Here is a 16,716-nt window from a genome sequence, read left to right on the forward strand (position 1 = left end):
GTCATTTGACACAGCTAATCCTTCTTGAAGCGTTTTTCTTCATTTGGCATCTAGTACTTTCTTGGTTCTTTTCCTATCATATTGGCCACTCCTTCTCAGTCTCCTTAACTTCCCAACTTCTAAAGTTTGGAATTCCTCAAAACTCAATCCTCAAACCTGTTCTTTTCTGTCTTCCTTCACTTTCTAGGTGACCTCATTTAATCCCATTGCTTTCAATACCATTTACATGCTGATAAGTCCCAAATCTTTATCCCTAGCCTAGTCCTCTTCCCTGAAGCCCTGATTCATGTATTCACCAGAATGCTTAGTATCTCCACTTGGAAGTCTAATGGGCATCTCAAAGAGTTATTAATGTGTCCAAAAGAGGCATCTTTATTTTATCCCTAAACCTGTTCCTTCCAAGGTCTTTCCCATGTCAGTAAACAGCAATTCTATTTTAACCACGTGCTCAAGCCCAACATCTTAGTCATCTTTGATTTATCTCTTTAATATCCTATAACCACTGTAAGTTCTACCTTTAAAAATATATACAGAATCCGACCACCAGTCTACTACTAGTTCTCTACATCCCTCATCTGAACTACCGAAAAGTGGTCTTCCTGAGTCCTGTTTGCCCCTCTACACAACAGCCAGAGATTCTCCTGAAAATATAATTCAGATTATAGCATTTCTCAATTCAAAACTCTCCAGTGTGTTCCTATCTCATTCAGAATAAAAACCAAAAAAAGCCCCTACATCACCTAGCCTCCTACTACTTCGCTCCATTCCAGCTACCCAGGTCTCCCTCCTTGTATTCCTTCAACATACCAAGCAGACTCCTGACTCTCTCTTTTACTTTCTATTCCCTCTGGAACATTCTTCCCCTACATACAAAATATGGCCTCCCCCTTCTTTCCTCGAGGTCTCTGCTCAAACGTTACTTTATCAGAGCCTTCTCTGATCACCTATATAAAACAATGCCCTCTATCCCCCTTAGTTTTCCTCTTAGCACACATCTCCACCTGACATTTGTTTCTCCCATCCACTACAACATAAGCTCCTCAGTGCAGAGTCTTTATTTCCGTATCCCTGTGAATAAAACAGTACCTGGTATAATACAGGGTAGGTTCTCAATAAATCTGTTGAGTAAACTGACTAAACGAATATAGAGAAACCTCGTAGTGAAGAGAGTCTGAGCTAGGATGTTGCAATAAGAATAAAAAGAAATGAGGTGGGGAAAATGTGAGATACATTATAAAGGAAGAATTCACAGGCTCTAGTGACTATACTGGGTAGAACAGTGTCTCCCAAATATTTATGTTTACTCAGAATCTCAGAATGTGACTATGCTATAAGAAGAAATATATCTGGTCTTTGCCCTGGGCTCCTGGCACAGAGCTCCTAAAACCCATGGAATTTCCTGAGTCACAGGAGCATCTTTTGCTATTCATAACCAGCCCTTTTCAATCATACCTGAGTTAATACTAATGAGTTAACTTAGGGTGGGACCCCTAGGTAATCTCAAAATAGAGCTAGTCACTGGAAAGACCAAGTGGTAAGAAGGTAGGAACTTGCAGCACTATTCCCACCTCCCACCTCCCACTCTCCACCCTCCACTTCTGGGAGTGGTGGTACTAGAGATTGATATCTATTAAAAACTCTTGAACAAGGATACCTGGAAGGCTTCCAGGATAGTGAATACATTGATTTGCTAGAAGGGTGGCACTCCCAGAGAGGGCACCCCTCCCCCTCCATACCTTGCCCTATACATCTCTTCTATTTGGCTGTTCCTGAGTTGTATCCTTTCTAATAAACCAGTAAATACAAGTAAAATGTTTTCCTGAGTTCTATGAACCTAGGTGGGGGGTGTTATGGGAACCCCAATTTATAGTCATTGGTCAGCAGTGCAGATGGCTAAGGACCTGACACCTGACATGGGGTTAGTCTTGAGGCTGAACCCTTTAATTTGTGGAATCTGATGCAGTGTCAGAATTTAATTGAATTACTGGCACCCAGTTGGTGTCCAGAGAATTAGATAATTGGTTCTTGGTGTTGGAAAACACTCCAGAGTGACCTTATCTGAAAAAAGGGTAAAGTTAAGATGAGGTTATACTGGATTAGGGTGGGCCCTAAATCCAATATTGACTTGTGCCCTTATAAAAAGGGAGAAATCTGGATATAAAGACAGACACACACACCATGTGAAGAGAGAGGCACAGATTGAAGTGATGTGTCTGCAAGCCAAGGAACACTAAGGATTGCTAGCAACCACCACAAGCTAGGAGAGAGGCATGGAACAGATCCTTCCCCAGAGCCTTTGGAGGGAGCATGGCCCTATCAGCACCTTGATTTTGGACTTCTAACTTCCAGAACTGTGAGATTATAAATTTCTGTTGTTTTAAGCCACACAGTTTGTAGTAATTTGTTATAGCAGCCCTAGGAAACGAATACAGTGACTGACTATATTTGGGGAAAGGGAGCCCTTAGGATGAATCAAAGGTTTGAAGACTAAGTAATTGGAAGAATGATATTCTACTGAAAGAAATGAAAGTCCAGAGGAGAAAGTGGCTGTAAGAAATGATTGTAGTTTTGATTTTATCAGTCCAATACAATCATAGGTTTATCAAATGGATGCCTTAGTGTTACACACATTACAACACAAAAGAGTTAAAGAAAAATCAAAAGAATACTGATGCAAGAATCAAAGCTGAAATTTTCCTTTTATCACCTTTTAGCCAAATTCAATGAACTCTCTTCAATAATCACGACCATTTACCTTTGATTCCTTTCTTTTCCTGTGGCTTCTATAACACCATACTATAGCTTCTACCTCTATGACCATTCCTCTACTAAATCCAGCTCCTCTTTCCAAGTCAACTTAGTTCTTAGTCCTTTTATTCTTCAGCAGTTCTCAAAATCTCAAGTGCCTAATTATACATCCCTAAGCTGAATTACTGATCTCCATGCTTTACATTCCATTATTTCTGGTTATCTACATATCTTCACTTAGCAGTCTAGGACAGGACTTCCCTAGTGGTCCAGTGGTTAGGACTCCACACTTCCACTGCAGGGGGCACGGGTTCAATCCCTGGTCAGGGAAGTTCCACATGCTGCACAGTGCAGCCAAAAAAAAAAAAAAAAAAAAGAGTCTAGGACATGTCTACATGGATGCACTGCCATCAGTTCATACCTGACGTGTATTTAGTCAAATGTATCTTCTCTTTCTACTCAACTGACACATGGTCTTTATTCCATCATGACAACTCCTCTACATCCTCTCATAGCTAAAATACTTCATATTTTTCTCTTTCTTCTTATTTAGCACTATATTCTGTTAATTTTTTCCTTTGGAATACTTCTAGGAGTCATCCTTCACCTTCATTCTATATTGCAAGCCCGAATTCCAAACTTCTTACCTCATTTTAAGATGATTATAAATAGCTTCCTGACTAGTCTCCCTGTCTTAAGGCTTTCTTCTCCCTAGCACAGTAGTTCTCAAACTTTAGTGTCCACACAGATCACATGGAAGTGACTAATAGATTCTTTAGGTACTGCATGTTATTTTATTTCTCCAATTAGATTATATGGTCATCAAGGGCAGGAATTAATCATGGCTTCTATTTTCCCCTCGGTGTATAACATAATGCCAGGCCACACAACATATTCAATAGATATTTTATAACTTCAAGACTATGGTTCATTTCTTTCTCAAAACCGTTCAAAACATCTAACCAAGAATTATTTCAGAGATATACCTTAGAATAAAAATAACAAGTTATCGTTTCAAGTGCCTCAAAAGGAAAAGCACAACTCATTGTCCTCATACCAGGAGATCTCTCTTCATACTCACATTCAACAGTGTGTGGGGAAAAACATACAGAGAAGTCATCAATTACAGAAGGGCATTCCAACTCAAGATACCCGGTCCAACTTTCCCAAACAAATCAACACAGCAAAATATCATCACACAAAGACTCTACCTAAAAACACTTACCAGAAATGACATAATCTCTGTGCTTAGGAGGTTGAAGCTGTAAATGAAGCCATCTTACCTAGCTTGGGGAAAAAAAAATAAAGCTGCTACTCTCCAGTTGCAAGAACCTCTCACAGGAAAGTAACTCTAAAGGACTATGATTTCTGCCCTAGAGTTAATATTTTGTGACTTAATTTAAGTCTTACTACACAAGAAAGTTATGATCTTTGTCATCTAAGAAACTTAAAAGTCTGTTGCCATTTTACGAATCATATTTATGTAATCTTATAGCCAACATTTTCATACAGAAGCATTATATTTAACTTGAATGGGAAAAGGGTTTGAGTTTAAAAAATTAATTTTATAGTGATCATTCTGCCACAGGAAATAAGACTCATGTGGATTATGGTTATAATGAAGAGAAAAGCAGTAAAGTATCTCGAATCAAAGAAAGGGGGAAATTAAAAGAGTAACAGTGCAGAAAAAGCACAGGATTAAGAATAGAAAAATGTAGATTTTAGTCACAGCATTCCTAACTAGTCAATGATCTTGGTTCCCTACCACTTCAGTTTCCAAATCTGTAAAAACTATCTGAATGCTAAGATCCCCCAGCCCTAAAATTATATATACTTATATACTTTTTACAGTATTTCTATGTCACATGTACTATCTGCTTTTCCACTTCAATTGAGGTAAAGCTGTAAGCCTATAGGGCAGTGTTCCACATGATGGGACAGCTCTGGGTCATAATTTTTACTGAATTGAGTTTAACAATTTCCCGCAACTTAAAATCATTATCCACAGATCACATTTTTAAAAGTAAAATAGGTGTTTACTATATTCACCCCCATCATTTGGCAGTTATTTCAGTAGGAAAAACATTCATCCTAGGTCAATACTGATGAAAGGTTACTTCGCATGTTTCTTAAAATATCACCTCCTCCCCTCTTTCTGGTATACCTATGATTAGTTAATAATCTCTCTCACCACTGGATGTCACTTTTGCTCCAAAAGAAGTCAACCCAACCTAGCCTCAATAATTAGAATCTGATCTCTAAGACACTTATCTCTAAAACCTCAACATAAAAGTTTTTCTGTAAAAGATAAAATCAGCTCTTATAATTTCTTATGATTTCTAGCTAATCTGGCATCAGATGCTTTTAGGCTTCAAACAGTACAAGGAAGCATAAGTAGGATTTCGGAGATCATCCCAAGCCATGAAATAACTTCACTGAAATCCCATCAATACCCATACACTGCTCAGTACTTACATGGACAGAAAGAAAGAGAAGTGATACACACAGGGGAAAAAAAACAATGAAACAACAACATAAGTATTTATATTTGAGTATAAAACACTGGGATCCTATATAGTTAAGTGCTGTTTTCTAATCTCTATGTTATACTACTTTTAGCATAACGGAAAGAGAAAAGCCACATTCATAAACCAAGAAAGTGGAGAAGTAATGACTTTTAGGCTTCTCATGTTGTCACTCCAACTATCAGGATGAATTTGGCAGTTATATCTAATAATGTAAACAGGTAACTAAAAACTGTGTCCTTGATTTCCAAATTCAGAACATGTAAATGATATACAGTTCTCTTCTCTTATGCAAATATGAACAGCTAACCTTACCAATAAACATACAGATATTAAGACACTGGTGTGCCTATGTCTAGAGGTACGAATTCTTCTCATTTCAGACCTTCTCACTTCCCCACAACCAATGCCACTACTAAAGGAACTTATCAAATGGAGACATATCCAAATCACTTGTAGGATTTTTTTTTAAATACTTCCTTCCCCTTCCCCCAACACACATGTGCCAATCTTGCTAAAAATAACTGCTGAATCACTGCCATGGAGAGCAATGGTTACTGATGGGGCTATGCTACATTCCTTGGGTTTGTTGAGTAGAAAAAAAGTTGTAAACCACTGACTCAGATGAATCATCTGGTTACATTAGTTCCATGATGCCCTGGATTAGTTCCAAGAAAACAAAGTTTTTAGGTTCTGGAGAAAATATGCCTGCAAAGATGAAACTTTAAAAAGATCATGGCTGTGGGAACTATCATGGCTGTTTCAGAAGCCAGGGGAGTCCTAGTTCCTTCTGCTGGGGCAATGAGATACTTGCTTCTATATTCCTGAGTTGGAAACAAAAAAGTATTGTAACCACAAAAACAATGTTACAAGTATTAGTTAAGCACAGTTGAAACAGGCCTAATCACCCTGTAATTTAAGTGCAGAATAAGTTAAATGAGACTTGTATGGGCTGGTCTAGAAACTTTATCAATGAAAACCACTGTCTCTGTGGAAAAATGCATACTCTGAAAAACTGACTTGTACACAACATTTAGAAATAAACCTATTGAGCAGTTTGCATTTTCCCAATTTATCTTTACAAGGTGACAGCAAAATGTCATGTTTAAATATCAAACTGAACATACCAGTGAAGTCTCAGTTTTAATAATACATTTTATTCTCCTAAAATAGTTATTCTTTTACTCTATAGAAATCACTTTAATGAGAACCACTTGCCTTTTTTTGGGCAATTGCAGCTCGCTGCAATTTCTCCTTAGCTTGATTATACTTTTCTTCTCTGTCAGTGATACGTTCATGAAGCCTATGCTTTTCTTCCAACCACTGTATTTGCTTCTCTTCCAATGCCCTGTCAGAAGAACATATGCAAAACATGAGATGTTAACTCTTAGAAGAGATATTACCGCAAGTATAATCAAACTCACCACCTACTTCACCCACAGCCTTCATAATCCAACACAGGCATTCTTGCATGGCCACGTATCTGCTATCACCACCATTACTGAGTATTTCCTATAAGCCAGCCACTGGGCTTAGAACAGTACGTGTACTACATCATTTATTCTTCACAGTAACCCCTGAGTTAGGTATGTCTACCATTTCCATTTTATAGCTGAGGAAACCGAGGCTTAGAGCTGTTAACTAACTTGCTTAAAGACTTATACCTAGTTAACGGGGGTGGGGGTGGGGGGGTGGCAGGACAAACAACTGATAATCAGCTTTAAATCACGATACCACCAAGCTATTAAAAACTGGGCCTAATAAAGATGGTTAGAAATCAACCTTGGTATCAAGTCTTAATGTGGTATGTTTCCTGGCTAGAGTAAAATTCATATAAATGGTATTTTATAGTAACATCATAACAACTTACATCTTTAAAGCTCTTCTGTATACTTTATGATTTTTAGTATCATCACTATAGGCAGTACAAATGAGATATACAAACCCTGAGGAGTCAGACTGCATGACTAAGGTCAAACAGATTTTAAGTATCTTAGCTGGGATCAAAATCACATTCTATTGACCCCAAGTCCAGCTATTTTCTGCTATATAATCCTATGAATAACATTCAGAAACCAATGATAAGTTAGTTACATTTGCTAGCTATACTATGATTGGAATTCTTAAGCACATTTCAAATCACTTGAGGATCCCAAGATACAAATTCCTATTATTTTGCAAAATATAAGCAAAATAATTTGGACCCTGTGGAATGTCACAACACATTATGGACAGTTATCTTGCTTACTTCCTTTTCTTGAAATTCAACCACATATATGAGTCCATGGACAAGCCTTAAAATATTAAATAATAGAAAAATAAGGAAAAAATTTTATGTGGCAAGGTAGCCTTCAGAAGAAAAACTGTGAAAAGAATAATTCATAGATTCAAAAACTTATAATAATGACATGTTATAATAACAAAGCAAATACAAAATAGTAGTTTTCTACCATATATAAACAACATTTTCCAGGGAATATAAGATCTTGGTCACCAAAATCATCTCCCTACCAGTTTACTAGACTGTCTACTACTAAGAGATTTCAAAATCAAAAAATATAAACAAATAAATGAGCTTTTCAAAGGGAAAATCCAAAAGATTATAACTGTAATTCTAAGAAGTAAGCTGTACACATCAAAAATTTTGTTTCTGTTCTCTGGCATTCAGAAGAATTTAGATATTTGAAGTAAGAAATGTATTGATTTACTCAATGAATACAGAAGTGTTTCTTTGAAGGTTTTCATAATACTGTGGTCAGGCAGAATTTTAAAAGGTCTTCTTCCCTAGATGTCTATTTTCTTTTCTTTTTTTTTTTTTAAAGCAATCCAAGAGTCCATAAAGCTCATCTCTAGAAACAGAAAATACGTTACCTAAGACCACTGTACACTGTCAATGGGGTATTTGTAACTAGTTCCCAAAATACATTCAACATTGGAATCATCATTAAAAGAACTATATATAATATAGCAGAAAGAAGAAACAGTTTGTACATTAAAAAAAAAGAGCAAACTCTACTTTTCAACTTCTAGTTGCGCTTTTTCAGCTTGGCTTCTTAAATTTCGGCATTCCTGTTTTAACCTCTCCACCATTTCCTTCAGTGTTTGGTTTGAATTCAGCAACTCATTCTCTGACTGTGCAAGTGAGGTCACTTGGATCTGCAAACTACTGATTTGCTTAAAAGAGAAGAAAGAAGAGAAACATAAGGCCACTAAACAAATGCAATAGAATATGAGAGACACAGAGGACACTAAGCATCTTCCCTCACAAATGCCACACCCAACTGATGTGCCCTTCAGGACACCCTGAAATGAAATTATAAAAAGCACCAGCATTAGAGAAATGCAAATCAAAACTACAATGCGATATCATCTCACACCGGTCAGAATGGCCATCATCAAAAAATCTACAAACAATAAATGCTGGAGAGGGTGTGGAGAAAAGGGAACCCTCATACACTGTTGGTGGGAATGTAAATTGATACAGCCACTATGGAGAACAGTATGGAGGTTCCTTAAAAAACTAAAAATAGAACTACCATACGACCCAGCAATCCCACTACTGGGCATATACCCTGAGAAAACCATAGTTCAAAAAGAGTCATGTACCACAATGTTCATTGCAGCTCTATTTACAATTAGCCAGGACATGGAAGCAACCTAAGTGTCCATTGACAGATGAATGGATAAAGAAGATGTGGCACATATATACAATGGAATATTACTCAGACATAAAAAGAAAGGAAACTGAGTTATTTGTAGTGAGGCGGATGGACCTAGAGTCTGTCATACAGAGTGAAGTAAGTCAGAAAGAGAAAAACAAATACCGTACGCTAACACATATATATGGAATCTAAAAAAAAAAAAAAATGGTCATGAAGAACCTAGGGGCAAGACGGGAATAAAGACGCATACCTACTAGAGAATGGACTTGAGGACACAGGGAGGGGGAAGGGTAAGCTGGGACGAAGTGAGAGAGTGGCATGGACATATATACACTACCAAATGTGAAATAGGTAGCTAGTGGGAAGCAGTCGCATAGCACAGGGAGATCAGCTAGGTGCCCTGTGACCAGCTAGAGAGGTGGGATAGGGAGGGTGGGAGGGAGATGCTAGAGGGGTGGGATAGGGAGGGTGGGAGGGAGATGAAAGAGGGAGGAGATATGGGGACATATGTATATTTATAACTGATTCATTTTGTTATAAAGCAGAAACTAACACACTATTGTAAAGCAATTATACTCCAATAAAAACGTTAAAAAAAAAAAAAAGGCAGCAGCATTAGGATCATATCTTAATATAACAACAGACCATCAAGAACCCTATTCCTCAATCTGCCACTGAGTCCTCTCTCTTCTTCCCCAAATAAGCAGGCCAGAAGAGGTACCAGAAATGGGGAGAAGTGTCATTAGAAGGAGAGCAGGGAGGTGAGCAAAGAGAATCCAAATATTAGAGTCTCCTAGCCTCCGAGAAAAGAACAGATTTTAAAAGGTAAGCTGGGAAAGCTGCTGAGAAAATCCATTCTCCCACTCCCACAACCTTGTGATTAGCAACCCTTCCAAGGGTTCTGCTCTCTGAATAGTCAGGAATCATAAATGCAGGAAGGATCATTCTCACATTGTTTTTCAATAGTTTTTAAGCATTTTATACAGTGTTGGGCAGAAGAAAGATGCTCTGCGAAACCTAGTGAATGGTAGGGATTCCTTGGCCTCTAGAACCATTTATCAAACTGTGAAATGTCACTCAGGCTTCGTCTCCATCCCAGTTTACCTTTATCTGGGAGTACTTTTTCTCATGAAAAGTAGCTAATTATCTAGTTACAGATTAACAGGCTAGGAGATTCACATAGCTCTTAAGTCTTATCCAAATAATTCATTTGGGGCATATTTACACCTAATTCTTGCAAAAGCCATTTTACCAATTAATAAACAAGTATTCATTTTTCTTTCACTTTCTTCTACCTCTCTAAGCCATTCTCTTGAGAGAAGTTTGGAGACAGAGAGTCAAGTGACTTCAGATCAAAAGAATCCATTACAAGACCCAAGAGCCAAAAGAAACCAGATTCTTTATGCAATAAATGGGAAATAATTCCATTACTTCCTGATGGTAGCAAAGCCACATACAGAACTGTATAGGTCCAAAGAGCAACCAACTGTCAGAAGAATAAAGTAAAAAGGTATGTCTCATTTCTATTTTAGAATGAATTTCTCCATGAAGAACTATTCAGTATTTTTAACTGGAGCTGTAAATATAAAACCTGTATTACAGCTGGCTGAACAAGCAACTTTCAAAGAGCTTAATACTTCTCCATATCTACAGGATGACAGAAAGCCCAATGCCAATGAGACTAGATAACTTCTCTCAGAGTATCACACATTATGCCCTCCTACTTGAGACTCAGAAACCATAACTATACATGCAAAGCAATGCCAGCTAGCATGCAAGCATAAACCCTAAAAATGGAATTTTCACTCCTCATAATTTGTTTTGCCCATATAAATCTTTCCTGAACTCAAACAACTTTAATTAAAATATGAATTTCCTTCCATAAATACAACTCTTAGATTTCATAGGGATATAATAAAAAATAGCTCATGGAATAAGAAATGCAAAGTTACAAGTCAATCACACAAGTAATTCAAAATACTGCCCTTTAAACTATAATTTAAAAAAAAATCATCATGAGCCACAGCATATAAATATCTTAAGAAAAACAAAAGAAAAACAAAAGAAGCTTACTAAACAAGAGCTTAAAGAGGTCTAAACACTTTACCTTTACATATCAACCTCATCAATTCATTATCAATAGGAGTGATATTTTCAGAATATTTATATATAAAATTCCAATAAAGATTCAAAAACACAGATTTAAAGAAGCACTTAAAAAAATAAAAGCAAAATGTTTGCTAAAATAATACCTGTTTCAGGTCAGAATTTTCATTTTTTTCTTTCTCTGCATTTTCAATATTCACAATTTGTTGTTGAAGTTTTAACCTAAAAATCACAACCCAACAAAAGACATCATTAAAAATCCACAGTTCATATATGTCACTGAATTAGACAATCATATTATTGAGTGCCCATACTGACACAAGGCACTGTGCTATATAAAGCGGTAGATTCAAAGGCAAAGATTTTGACTTCAGGCAACTAAGCTGTGTCCACATATAATTAAAATGTAACAAATTTCTGCTTCCGCTATGGAAAAATCTACAAACTATGGGCATAGAGAAGATGAGAAATCAAGTCTATCTAGAAGGATGAGAGATTACTACATGGAGATAAAGCTCTGGTGGGTAGGATCTTGACAAACACAGGGAACAGCCTGAACAAACGGCTTTGGTGGAGGAGTGCCTAGTGGGTCAGTAAGGCAGGAGAAAGGAGTCCAGTTTAGGAGAAGCCATCTTATAGCCATACAGTATTTCACAATTTACAAAATGCTTTCAGATATACTGCTACCTCACCTTCACTCTACTGGGTTATAGAGCTCCTAAATGTATCCTAAATGCCTACCATGATGTCTATAGTATAACAGGCATTTAATTAAGGTTGGCCAATTGTAGTAATTTCTCATAATAGTTGTATGGAAGTAAGCAGAGTCATCTTTATAATTCCAGATAATACAGAAAAAGAGGCTGAGGCTTAGCAAAGTTAGGCCCAAATCACACAGCTACCAAGTAGCCAAATCAAGATGAGACCCAGGTCTTCTCACACCCAAGTAAGTATCTCTGTCTCCCACTTCATTATGCCGCAATTATACTGATTTTAAATTCAGAATTTAAAAGAAAACTATCTAGTACAGACACCATACTGTATTCTATAAAATATGAGTTTTCATCCCTGAGATGAATGCACACTTACACAATTTGTGTCCTTTTCAAAACGAATGATACATTCTCAGCCAAAACCTTAAAACACAGCATATCCCTGGTGACCAAGGGACTAACTAACCTCATGAGAAAGACTATACACTAATTAGCTTTGACGGGATAAGCCCTCAACCTTCCCTTTTAAAAATCCTTCATTTACCTCAAATATAATTTGTTTGGCACGTACTAGTTATAGTTTAGCGTTACTAGCATGACTTTTCAACCCAATTAGAAATGTTTCTTGGGAAGACAATATTCTCAAAGGCCTAGGGCTGTGCTTTAAACACTAATACCCTGAGAAAACCATAATTCAAAAAGAGACATGCACCACAATGTTCATTGCAGCACTATTTATAATAGCCAGGACATGGAACCAACCTAAATGACCACCGACAGATGAACGGATAAAGAAGACGTGGCACATATACACAATGGAATATTACTCAGCCATAAAAAGAAACGAAATTGAGTTATTTGTAGTGAGGGATGGACCTAGAGTCTGTCACACAGAGTGAAGTCAGAAAGAGAAAAACAAATACGGTATGCTAATGCATATATATGGAATCTAAAAAAAAAAAAAAAAAAAGGTACTGATGAACCTAGTTGTGGGGCAGGAATAAAGAGGTAGACATAGAGAACAGACTTGATGACATGGGGTGGGAGGGCAAAGCTGGGGCGAAGTGAGAGTAACATCGACATATATACAGTACCGAATGCAAAGTAGTTGGCTGGTGGGAAACAGCAGCATAGCACAGGGAGATCGGCTCGGTGCTTTGCAATGACCTAGAGGGGTGGGACAGGGAGGATGGGAGGGAGGCTCAAGAGGGAGGGGATATGGGGACATGTGTATGCATATGGCTGATTCGCTTTGTTGTGCAACAGAAACTAACACGGTATTGTGAAGCAATTATACTCCAATAAAGATCTATTAAAAAAAAATTCAGTAAGTATCTGTTGATGGACTGAATGAACCAACCCAAATCCTGGATTAGACATTTAAATGCACAAGGTGGTCGGACAATATGATATGGAAGAAACCATAAAATACACTGCTCCTGAGATATTTACATACAAACGCCAGAAACAATGGACCTAAAGGAAGAGGGCCAGTCTTGCTCTTCCTGTGCTCCTTTGACAGTACCAGTCATACTCTTATTCCATAATTCTAGCTATACTATTACTCCCTCAAACTTTCTGTGCATTTCTCCCTTAAATGTTTAAGGTTGTTATTAACTTGGAGCTTTTAGGTTACCGAGTTAATAAAGGTTTCTTTCTACAAAACCATGGAGATGAAAATAGGGGAGAAAACACCATGGGTCCTAGCTCCGGTCCTGAGTTAGAAAAGTTAGGCCCCAAGTATATCTTAGCTCCGGTCGAGATTTTGGATACACGTGATAAATCAACAAGAAACGAGACCGAGTTATGAAAGCATTAGCGGCCTGAATACTTTCTAAATAATTATGTAGATATGAAGAGAAACAAAAATGCCCTACCTATAAAAACTGAAGCCAAAGAAACCAATGGTAAAGAGTATCTGACTATCATTAAACATGAAAGGAGTAAGTACACCATTTTGGTAGACTATAAGAGATGATCTACAAAATTTTCTTCAGTTCACTTTGCTGAAGCAGTGCTGGGTTAGAATTCATAATTGATAGGAGATTTTTGATTTTTTTAAAGAAGAAAATTAGTCCATGATTTAAGATCATTACATTTAGGATTCTAAGGGATAATTACATTTTACAAATAAAAAGTAACCTTAAAAGGGATGATCAGGGTTTAGGAATAAATTCAGTGGTCTTAAATTTCAATAACAAAAGTGTTCAAAACAGGTAGATATTACTTCACAAGACAGTGCTGAAGATTTAGGAATATAGTATCTCTTTTGATTAGAAGATTTTGAATAGTCAACGGGTGTCACAAGTCAAACGAAAATAAGTCTTAAAAGTACAAAGTACAGAAGAAGGTGCAATTAATTTTCATTAGAGGATCAGTAAAGGCTACATAAGAGAAATACAATTTGAACTGGACCTTAAAGGCAAAATAAGAGTCTGAGGCAGAGAAATTAAAGGTAGAGGTAAAGAAGAGGATAACTGCTGAAGCAAGACTGGAGGAAATAAAGGAGGTGGGATTAAAAGCACTTTTACTTTAGAAGTGAAGGGAGAAAAGAATCTTAATTAAAACAGAAAGGGAGGAGAGGATGGATGAAGATGTAGAAATTCTCAAATAGTGGGAAGTTGAAAGAATTCATATCCAGGAGCCTTTGCTCAGGTACAAGTGAGAGCACAGAACAGTGGACATAGTTTCCAAGCTGAACGGCGGCAAGGGAAGCAGGCTAAGAGACTGGAAGAATTTTTTTTAAAAGTACAAGAACTACCAGTTTCATTATCTTCAGTGAGAATGGAGTGGAAAAGAGAAAAAAAATGTACGTCTTTGAAATGATTGGCTCTAAGAGATGACAAGGTCCAAAATATGGCTAAGCGAAGGGGCTTAGAATAAAGATGAAGAATGTCAGAATGAAGATAAAATGAACAAAAGGCTAAGGTGTTGGATGAGTCAACAATATCAATATTATAGTCAATTAGAATGATGGCAAAGGATAGAAAATAGAAAAAAGTTGAAACGGAAGTCAAGGTCCTCAGTGACTGCTGCGGAATATCCTGTAGATTAGTAATTGGTAGAGAAAAAGACAGGGGTAAGATGAATGCAAGGAATACCAAAGGAAAAGTCATTTTAACCAAAGTTAGTCAAACAATGGTCTGGAAGCAAGAGTGTGGTTCACAAACACTGATTTTTCTTCTTGGTCCCTAGGTTGCAGGAGAGGGGAAGGAGGAATAATTTCCACTTAAAAAGGTTGCCAGGCAATATACCATCAGGACAAAGTATCAGTGAGGGGGGTGATTTAAAAACTGTGGAGATGTACAAAATTTATAGGTAATGGAACAGATTTCAGAGGCTACAGCAAAAATTGTTAAAAGGACAGCTTTAATGGGTTGCTGATGGGGAGAAATCAAAAGGTGAAGGGTAAGTTGGGGAATGAAAAACTATGAGATCAAGTACTTTATATTTTAAAAGTAATTATGGAAACAATGGAAGTATATTTGGTAGGCAAACTGGAGGGCCAAGGTACAAGAGTATGCAGCAAAAAAAAAAAAAAAGAGTATGCAGCTGGGGAAAAAGTTCAATGGGAAACATTTGAAATGACAGTGAGATGGAGCTGTTTCAAGTTCTCTTCAAAGTACAGGGTAGCTAATTATGCTGATTATTGCCTAGGTTTTCTATGGCAGGCAGCTGATGTGTGTCACTTCAACATTCAACAAATATTTACTGAGTACCTAGAAATGCTGAGCCCGGTCCTAAGTGTTGCAGATACGCCAGAGAATAACGGACAGAATCCTTATCTTTAAGGAACTTAGTGTGCAACAGCACTGTCTGACTGAGCTTTCTTTAATGATGGAAATGTTCTATAATTTGCACCACCCAATATGATAGCTCCTAGCTACATGTGGCTATTGTACATTTAAAATGTGGTTAGTGTGACTGAGGAACTGAACTTTTAATTTTTTTTTATTTTAATTAATTTAAAATTAGATTTAAATAGCTCTATGTGGCTAGTAATGTTATATTAGGCACCAAAGTTCTAGTGTAATCTCTTGGCTTCATTTGATGTCAGTCTCAATTATCAAAAGAAAGTAATAGATAAGGCAAGCAAGAGAAGTTGTATTTGTGATTTCTCTATTGTCAAAAATCCTTAGAACAAGTTTATTGAGAAAGGCAGCTTTTATATCAACCCATTGAAAGCCAAGGTTCTTGCCATGAGTGCTGGAAATCCACTCTGGTCATTATTTGCAAAAAGGGACCTTCCCGGGAAGATATAAGAGAATCAATGCATCAATGGGGAACCAGAGAGCCAGAACCAGGCTAGAATAATTGGCCAGAATCACAAGCAAGGACACGTATACGAACTGTCTGGCTTTTCAAATGTTGCCATGTATTTTTCCATCACTTACTTTGCTGTTCAAATTCTGTAAAAGAACTTGTTCAACTGGCCAAGTAGAAGTCTCCTTCTCCCTACTAAGATGATATACAATAGATAACTCATCTCAAGATGGAGTATGATAAGTAGAGAGAAAGATATACTAAGTGACAGATAGTTTTTAAAAATGTTTCTAAAAACCTTAAGAAAAAATTAGAAAGCCACAAATGGAAAATAGAACTCTGGCTTTAAACAATGCAAAATCTTATATGATCAAGTTCCCTTTCCTTCAGTTAGTTATTGCTGCTACTTCTCCAATACACCTCTTCCCACTTCTGATAACAAACTGCACATTACCGCCTCTCCCTCCCCAACTCCCCTTCCCCACCCCGCCCCCTACCCACTCAGAAATACGCTTAAAACCTGGTTAAAACCTGGTTAAAACCTGGGCCGAGTCAGAGTGCCCTATCCCCCGGCCATAGGATGGGCCCAGGGATGGGTGTGTGAACCGGACACAAAGCCTGTCTAGATTTTTCTAAGTTGAATCATCAAGTAAGAACTCTGTCTTTGATCTCAAAATATAGTCTTGTCCTCACAGAGAA

General features: G+C 37.3%; 1 protein-coding gene across 3 annotated transcripts in view; it reads right to left on the minus strand.

Moving 5' to 3' along the window:
- The window catches only part of CEP83 (centrosomal protein 83), a 116,930-nt gene that overhangs the window by 11,137 nt on the left and 89,077 nt on the right, over positions 1–16,716 (minus strand). For all 3 annotated transcript variants that reach the window (XM_068560349.1, XM_068560350.1, XM_068560348.1), the window contains 3 exons: positions 11,188–11,263; positions 8,290–8,447; positions 6,492–6,621 (listed from right to left, as the gene is read on the minus strand). In XM_068560349.1, coding sequence (XP_068416450.1) covers positions 6,492–6,621; positions 8,290–8,447; positions 11,188–11,263 — 364 coding nt within the window. The remainder of the gene's footprint in view (positions 1–6,491; positions 6,622–8,289; positions 8,448–11,187; positions 11,264–16,716) is intronic.

The sequence above is a fragment of the Eschrichtius robustus genome, chromosome 13 (genome assembly GCF_028021215.1).
Source record: "Eschrichtius robustus isolate mEscRob2 chromosome 13, mEscRob2.pri, whole genome shotgun sequence".
NCBI lineage: Eukaryota > Metazoa > Chordata > Mammalia > Artiodactyla > Eschrichtiidae > Eschrichtius > Eschrichtius robustus.